We start from the raw sequence: 8,660 nt of genomic DNA, 5'->3' as shown, positions 1-8,660 counted from the left end.
ATTAGGAAAAATTTCTTCACTGAGAGGGTGGTCAGGCATTGGAACAGGCTGCCCAGGGAGGTGGTGGAGTCGCCATCTCCGGAAGTGTTCAAAAAACGTGTGGATGTGGCACTTCAGGACATGGTTTAGGGAACATGGTGGCGCTGGATTAATGGTTGGACTTGATGATCTTGAAGGTCCTTTCCAACCTAGTGATTCTGTGATTCTGTGAAAATGTGTTTTTCCTCTGAGGTACACAGGGAGAATTCCAGAAGGCATGACAAGATAGTCAGCATGTGCTAATCCAGAGCTTGAGCTGCAAAGAGTGCAAGCAGCTCACCTAGGTGCAAAGCGCTCTTTCATCTACCATCTAAAGCATCTCCCTACCCATGCCATGATGTCCACGTAGAAATACAGGCCTGGTGTGGAATACATCTGTTTAACAGTCCAAGCTAACAGGGCTGGTCTACATCACAGAGGTAGGCAGAGGCAGTCCATGGGTCTCTATCCCAAGCACAGAAATATAAAAAAACCTAGGGTTTTCCCCACAGATAATGTAGGCGCTTGCTGGACAGTTGAACTTCAGCTCACCCAGTGGAGGCTGCAGCATCCCTCCATTCTTCTCACAGTTTCCTATGGGCTGGATTTCAGCAGAGTCCACCAGCCGCCAGAAGTCATTCTTGTTATCGCTGCCATCAAGGCGCAGGCGGAGGCGTGCGCCTGTCAGGCCCACAACCGTGGCAATGCAAGTGGAGGTGGTGTTCCTGGGGTCCTGGGCTTCTAGTTTCATACTGATCTTGAATTCATTTGCAGGCGGAGTGTATGACTGCAAAGAGAAAAACAAGGACCAAGTTACAGATGGAATTTCCAGTATACACACTACCTCAGTCATAAAGCTTAAGCCCTAAAAGCAGCAAAATTGATTCTACCAAAGACTGACAGCATCCTCCAAGCACGGCACGAGAGCAGACATCACAAAGCAGCAATGAAAGTCCAGCGAGCTCTGGCAGATCTGTGACCCAGACCACCATCTTTTGGTACTGCATCATCTAGACAACTAGACCTACTCTTTTGTCTTAGCCCTCTTCCTGGGAGAATCACCCACCAATCCGAGACCCAAACAGATACTCCTCTGTGTTGCTGCCCCTCTGTCCAGACCCAGGGGTGCCATGCCAATTTACTCCTGTATCCCGTGCACTCAGCATTAGCACCTCTGTGCTCAAGCACCCCATGCCTGGAGCAAGGGGTGCTATTCAATTCACAAAGATCTGGTGAATGCTGAAGAAAATCAGCATGCCCTTGCTGGGCAGGATCCACCAAAAAATGGATCACAGCCTACTCAGAACACCTTCTCCAAGACCCTGTGCTCAGCAGAGAGGAAAAAACATTTTTCTGTTCCCATTCACGCACATCTGAGAATTAAGTCTTCTGCACTACTCTAACATTTGCAGTGCCTGAACACACCTTTTTTATCTTTGCTTCAGCAAACTTAGATTTCTCTTAAGTCTCCAATATCCTTAAGTATTTTCCTTACCCAAAAATAGGGCCTATTCCAAGCACAGAACTCCTGGGTCACTAACGGACCATCACCCTTGGCCTTTCTTGTTTTCATTCACCCTCTTACCTGCTTGAAGCAATGGGCAGGAGCTGGGATGGCGCATGTCTCTTTCAGGTATTTCTCCCAGGTGAAGTGACCTGAGAAGAGAAAAGGATTCAAATAGGAACTGACGAGTAAAAATCTCAGAAAAAGAGACAGCTGGACTCTTAATGCTGGCAGTTCTCTACTTCTCACAGAGGAGGTGCTCACAGGCAACATCTTTTCATCAAGATCCTCTGATGCTTGTGACCACAGAAGATTTACAACTGCAGCTGACAGGGAGAACAAAGCATGGTGCTGCCTACGGCATCTTACTGCCTCTGTGCTGCTGAGAAGGGTCTGCAAAAAGTGAGGATAACAACCTACAACTTAATATAAAATACCCAGCACAGATGGGAATCCGTGGAGTCTTCCAGACAACTGCCTCTTAAAAATCATTCATTAAACACATTGCTCAGTATGGGATTACAAACAGTCACTGCAGGCTAAAAGCAGCCCAAATCGACAGGAAACTTTGCACTGTGCTGACTTTACGATTCTCCTGGTCCAGCACAGACACAGCCTGCCCCACAACTCAGCAGCTCAGAGCAGCTATCAGCCTGTCTCCAGCAATTAGTGGACAGGTCAGCAATTGATTTTCTGAAGTAGACACAGAGTCCATAGCTTGGGCGGGATGGAAGCAGGGATGTTCCAAATGGGGATTTACTGAACAGAGCAGCTCATATCCAACACCAAAGCCCCTTCCATCAAGTGCTGCTGCTGGGGGAAGTATATTTTATCCTTGACTGCACCCTTCCCATGTACAGCAGGAAGGGTAAAAGCAATATGCCATCCAGGGAAACCTGTTATTAAATGAGGAATTAAAAGCTCCCGTGATCCAAGCAAATCATGACTTCTGCCATTTAAACTGAGCAGCTGGGAAAGGATCCTTCCAGCATGACATTAGCTTGTATTCATCTGAATGGCTCCCGCGAGACCGCTGTTTTCAAGTCATTTCAAGAGCAGTGGTGGCAGCACTATTAAGGAGTCAGCTACCGCTTCCCCTATTCACATAAAGTTTTTAATCAGTCTATTTTCAAAACAAAAGCTACATTAAAAGCCATTTTAGCTACTGCAGTGCACATCACACCTCTAAAAATTCAGGCGCTAAGGTCAGCATACATTACTATAGTTCTGCCTCACGTGCACAGAGAAGCCTTAAGGGCTTGATAGTCTGCTAGCTTCAGATAAATAAAAGAACCACTGCTTTCTTGCCACCTCCCATGCAGATGACTAGCACACTGTTAAATACAGTGGAAATGAACAGAAAAAAATACAATTTTGCTGCGACACTGGCTGAATATATTTCTGCCCACAGACTCTGACAGCAGCTCTCCAATTCCTCAGAGCATGCGGTTCCATCCATTGGCACACATTTTCTTTTCAGTCAATGGTCTCACACCAGGGTGAATGAAGAAATTCAGTGATTCACTGAATTTCAGTGATGCTCTCACAATAACAAAATTCTTTTGCCTTAATTGAAGATATGATTTTACACTTGGTTATGACAGTGAAATTCTTTGTATGAATAAATACCCAGCCAAGCCAAACCCAGGCACTCCTGGCATGGAAATGCCTTGCTGCATCCCACCCCTTAACTCTGGTTGCTGATCTGGGCTCATCTGAGACTGTGGTGGGCCTTCAGAGGCCCTTGTCCACGGAGCACAGAAGATGCCTGTGGTGACAGCACCAAGGTGAGGAGTGCGAGCCTCAGCTCCAGGGCCTGAGCAAGCATCTTGAAAAGGATCAGCTGCGCTTGACAATTTTATGTTGAAGAAGAAACCTACCCTCCCCTCAGCTGCTTTCAATCCCTCGCTATTAAAAGTAGTCATGGTTTTAATCCTTCCACTCTTCACTCACTCTGAACCAAGGAAGGCCGTTCTGCTCCCTGCAGCAGCTCATGCTGTAGTCAAGATTGACGCTGCACAATCCCAGCAGGAGCAGTAAATTTCTGAGACAGCTGTGTGCCTCTAAAAATAGTGTTTAGACATGAAACTTATTTGAGATTAATTCTAGAGCCTGTTGGGACCCAACCACCATATGAAGATACACACACAACACCAGAGCTGCAGATATTTACAACTCATGGTTCTGGCGACTTATTTTGCAAAGAAAAGCAGGAGCAGCAGAAAAACTTCTCTAAACTCTAAGAAAGGACAGAGCCAATACAGAAGAGTTAAGCCTGCCTTCCTCCTCTGTTCATTATCAGCTATTTCTTTACATAAAGATTGCACGACAAGCAGAATTATACTGCACTGCTTTTTCAGGATTACTCTCAAACCAGGACAGAAACTGCATACTTGCAGGAACTGGAGGTTGCCACCATTGCCTTAGCGTGAGAGGAAGTCCTGCACAGAATGTAGGGAATGGTTTTAAATAAATTCAGTAATAGTATTTAGCACGATACAATGTTTTTCAAGCATGAATTTCAAAGTACACTTAAACTTAACCAAGCATCATCAGCTTCAACCTAAAAACCGCAGGAAGAGTCAGAAGAAAATGGCATAACACAAAAGTTGGGGTTTTTTTTGTTTGGGTTTGGTTTTGTTTTTTTTTTTTTACAACAAAGGGAGAGCTGCCAATAAAACAGAAAAAAGCAGGAGGCACTTAAGGCTTTTTTAATTGGGGAGCAGAGAACAAGCTCTGAGCTCTGTCCTTGAGAAAGCAAGTGTACAGCTGAAGATGGATACACCACACTTGGCCTTCTCAACCTTAGCTCCTCTGGCCTGTACCCAAATCCTGCTTGCCATACTGATCACCACTCACTTCCAACACTCAGCTCCAAACAGATCTGCTCTGGAGCCTCCACACCAGGCGTGCTGTCAGCCAGGACACCGAAGCTGCCAGGTGCCAGCTGATGCCATTTTACAGGCTTGCTGTGATGGAGGTTATAAGGCCAGAGGGAAACAATGAGAATATCTTGCTTGGCTTTCTCATTAGCACAGGCTACCTGGTATTCTATATTCTCTCAATACTTTTGTTCATATTAATACATTGGATGCCTTACTGTAGAGGGACAGGACATTTTAGTCTGCAAGACGCTCCTTATCTGGCCTTGGCTGGTAACACTGGAGAACATTTTCTGAGTGTTGGTCAAAAAATCCTGGTGGCTTTTCTCCAATTGCCAGTGAATCACTTTGCTTCATGAAAAAAACAGCACTTCAGCTGGGCCTGAAGTGTCCCTTTTACTGGTGATGGAGCAGGACTGTCTGAGGACAGAGCTGACTGTAGGGACTGAAACCCTCTCTCACCCCAAAAAGCAAAGGGGAACACTTGCTCTGCTGCTGGCTTCCAGCAAAATATGCAAAATGCCCTAAAATGACCCTCTTCTGCCTTCTCTTTCATGTTCCCTCCCCCACCTTGCAGAGCACACCATACTGGAAGGATCATCGTTTGAACGGATCGTGTTCCTCCATGTAACATACATCAGGTCTTCTTTACAGGAAGAAACAAGAGAAGGACACTTAATGAGAAACACCACATTTTTGTAATTACATCTGTGAGCTAAACAAAAGCCAAGGATTGCCAACCTATATGACTCCCTGAAACTCAGCTCTGAAAATGCCTACTACGGGTGACTGTGTATCACTTTGCCTGCCTTTGGAAAGCTCCTTACCGTGTGCTTGTGCCAAAGGGAGATACTACTTGCAGGCAGAGTGTCAGATTCAGGCTCTGATGTCTTAACCTTCAAAGCTATTTACTACAAACAAAACACTCCACACACCCAAGGGGTCAAACTACAGCAGTTGTGAACAATGCAGCTCTGCACCCTTCTGTTTGGATTCTCATCATGTTGCATTTAATGTTGATCTTTTGCCCAGAATTTAAATGAACACAGAGTTTCTGTTTATATCTTTAACTGAAGTCTGGTTTGGGCTGCATTAGCATTTCAGCTCCCAAGGGGTCATCAATCCAACTGAAACGATACATGTGCGTTTCAGGTCACATCTGTGAAGGAGAACGTGCCCTACCCAGATCAAGGCATCCCATTAAAGTCTGCAGCCCATATGTGTGTCTGTTAACAAGCATCAACGCAGCACATGAAAGCAGCACAGTTTGAGCCAACTTGATATGAAAATTAGCAGACTACTGTCTCTGCTCACAGACCCAAAGGCAACAGTGGCCTTCTCCATGTCTGGGCGCAGCCTCCCAAGGGGTCAGCTCTCCCATCGCCACAGCAGAGCTCCTTCATGTCCTACTCATTTTAATTTCCAGGCAGTTTGCTCAGTCATCGATCCAGCTGCACATTCTCCACTGGTAACAGCTACAACTGATAACATGATCCCACTTACTCAGTGTCTTGCTCAGAAGAAATGCGATAATGTGTGAGCCAAAACTAATAGCTTTCAAACACCAGGATGCTGCCTGCTTTGCTGCTTCTCAGAGGTGTCGCAATTCAGTATTAGCTTTGAGCAGAAATCCTTTCAGCCTGGATGACAGGGTGGTCCATGCCAGAAAGCTGCTGCTGTTTCACCCTCCTCACTGTGTACCAAAGCTTCGGGCAGTAATAAGCTGCTCAGAGTTTCTTGCAGGGAGACGATCCCCAATCCTCACTGCTACACCATGCCCTTGTCGAGCAGACAGGTGCACACCAGCCTATCTGCAGCATTTCATCCCTAGGCCAGCAAACCCTGGGATGCAGTGAGGGGCGGAGGTTGGTGTGCTGGGTTACCATGAGCGTGCTGGTGGGAAAGCACCCCTCAATCTCACAGAAAGCTCCATTTCAGGTCAGCATTGCCACTGAACAACAGCCAGTCCTCCAACATCTGCAAACGGTGCAGCATGTGGAACAGAGGGGAAACTGCAGTGGAGCCCCCAACACCCTGAAGGCTGACTATACACAGGCCATATGAGCTGTGACGGTGCCCCATAATGTCATGTGGAGCTCAGCATGGGGTGACAGAGGACCCAGGACTACTGGAGGTGCTAATAAAGTTCCTCCTCTTGGAGAAAGTCTCTCCCAAACTGTGCTCCATAGTACCTCAATATAAGGGTAGACAAGGACAGACGAGATGCCCCATAGAATGAACGGCAAGGGCTGATGGTGGCCCACAGTCCAACGTGCCCGAGAACCACCACCCTGAGTCTCACCTCAGGGCACAGTATAACTGAGCCTCTGAGGCACAGCAGCCACTTCAGCTCTCCCCAGGGCTCTAAGCAGCACAGGAGAGCCTTTCATGAAGGCAAACACGTGTTTCCTTAGAAATGGCTTAACTAAGGCAAACACTTAGTTTCTTGTCGCTCTGTACTTCGTGGGAAGTATGGACATCACCTTCTTAAAGTAAGGACATCGCCATCTTATTATAATGATACAGAAAATATAAGGACATAAGGTGATCACCTTCTTATACTCTGTAAATAAAATACAGGCCCTACAATCTTTTACTAATTTATACAAGCCTTACATAAACTTTCTAAAGTTGGAAGTCACCTGCATCTTCCCCCTCAGAGATAGTACGAGCTGCCGGTTTTTATGAACTCAATCTGCATGCGCTATGCTCAGGGCCACAGCCTGCCCGGCCCGTGCACGGGACACATCTCCAAAGGGAGCAAGAAGCAACCAACTCCCACGCTGCACCGCCAGCCCTTGCCCTGTGCTCCGCCAAGCCAGCCAGCATCGCTTCTGCTGGGGTAAAGGCCAAATTCCTGCCACTGGGGAAGAGGGAGCGCGGGTCACACCACGTCTCTTGTACAGCAATGAGGACTGCACTATCCGCTGCTGTGAACATGGAACAAGAGCTTGTGGAGGAGTAAGAGGCTCCTTACGTCCAGGACACATATGAAAATGTGTGGGGCAGTAAGAAACAGATCTGCTCAGTCCTGCCTGATTTAAAAATGAGCCAGGTCAGCTGTGTGCTTACCCTGGTGTCTTCTCAGCCATTTTTTACTGTGGTCAAAATTAAACACACTGTCCAAAACCAGTTTTTACCTGCAAACTAATCTGGCATGCTGCACTTTCCCACATACAACTCAAGAAGTTTTTAGTGAAAAAAAAATGAGACAGGAGACGGGAGAAGGGAGCTCTCTCACCTTGGTACTGGGAAGGAGACTCTGACGTGCGGCCATACTTGTGCTTTTTACCATCTTTCCAGTCTATGGCTGAAACAAGAAATAAAGCATTTATGTCAGTGAAAGAAGCCAGCTAATACACTCTTCAACATTATTTGCGCATGTCACCTGCTTTACAGGCACTTCAAGAGGAGAGGAGTGACCTCCTTGCCCTGCCTGTCATAACCCCAGGTAACGTGGATGATTTGTCTAAATCTATGAAGTGTGCTCCCTTTCTCCACACAGCTCAGGAGAAGACCTGACATGAGGTATCTGCATTTGCATCTTAGTCTCTGCCTAGTCCTCACTAACTAGTGTTCTCCCACAATGGTAAGCAATAATGTAAAAAGCACCAAACTGCTAGAGCTTCATGATTTTCACTATGTGAAGAGGTGGCAAGGCTCGAGAGGAACAAACGTGAAAGCCACTAAAAAAGGGCCCATGTGGATCTTGTATACTAAGGAGTGGTGCCTGAATCTCTCCTTTACCAACTCCAGGTTACTGCACACAAACAGCCTTGGCCTTTGACATGGCACTTCAGGACATGGTTTAGCGGGCTTGGTGATGTTGGGTTGATGGCTGGACTTGATGATCTAAAAGGTCTTTTCCAACCTTAATGATTCTGTGACCCTCTCTGGTGATGGGGAGAGGACTTCTACAAAAGCGTGCACAACTGCCCTTTTCATGCACAGCATCAGGTTACCACCACATGTCCTGTGCAGCTTGTAGGAGAACACAGCAAAGTAGCACCAGCTCTGAACAGCATCTCATCTGAGTTGTCTTTGCTCATGACAGCTTTGGGCCTCAGAGTTGCAAAAAAATAAAGTTCCCAGGACAGCTCTGGAAAGTGATAGAGCTAGAAGCAGGGTATGCCCATCCCTGCCTCTAGCAGCCTCCAGTCCCACAGAGGGATGCCAGATCAGTGTGCCATGGCAGAGCTTGCCCTAAGCGAGCTCCTCCACCCACTGCTGCCTGACCAACACACCCTGGGAGCATT

General features: G+C 46.9%; 1 protein-coding gene across 1 annotated transcript in view; it reads right to left on the bottom strand.

The window, feature by feature from the left end:
* Nucleotides 1-8,660, bottom strand: part of LOC104616652 (polycomb protein SCMH1-like) — a gene marked incomplete at its 3' end in the record, with an annotated part of 14,861 nt that overhangs the window by 4,257 nt on the left and 1,944 nt on the right. The window contains exons 2-4 of the mRNA XM_010281728.1: nt 7,646-7,714; nt 1,604-1,674; nt 571-805 (exon numbers count right to left, since the gene is read on the bottom strand). Of these exons, the coding sequence (XP_010280030.1) occupies nt 571-805; nt 1,604-1,674; nt 7,646-7,714 (375 nt within the window). The remainder of the gene's footprint in view (nt 1-570; nt 806-1,603; nt 1,675-7,645; nt 7,715-8,660) is intronic.

This window comes from Phaethon lepturus, unplaced genomic scaffold (assembly GCF_000687285.1).
Source record: "Phaethon lepturus isolate BGI_N335 unplaced genomic scaffold, ASM68728v1 scaffold41450, whole genome shotgun sequence".
Lineage (NCBI taxonomy): Eukaryota > Metazoa > Chordata > Aves > Phaethontiformes > Phaethontidae > Phaethon > Phaethon lepturus.
The sequence above is the reverse complement of the archived record's forward strand: the minus strand, read 5'-3'. Positions and strand labels throughout refer to the sequence as shown.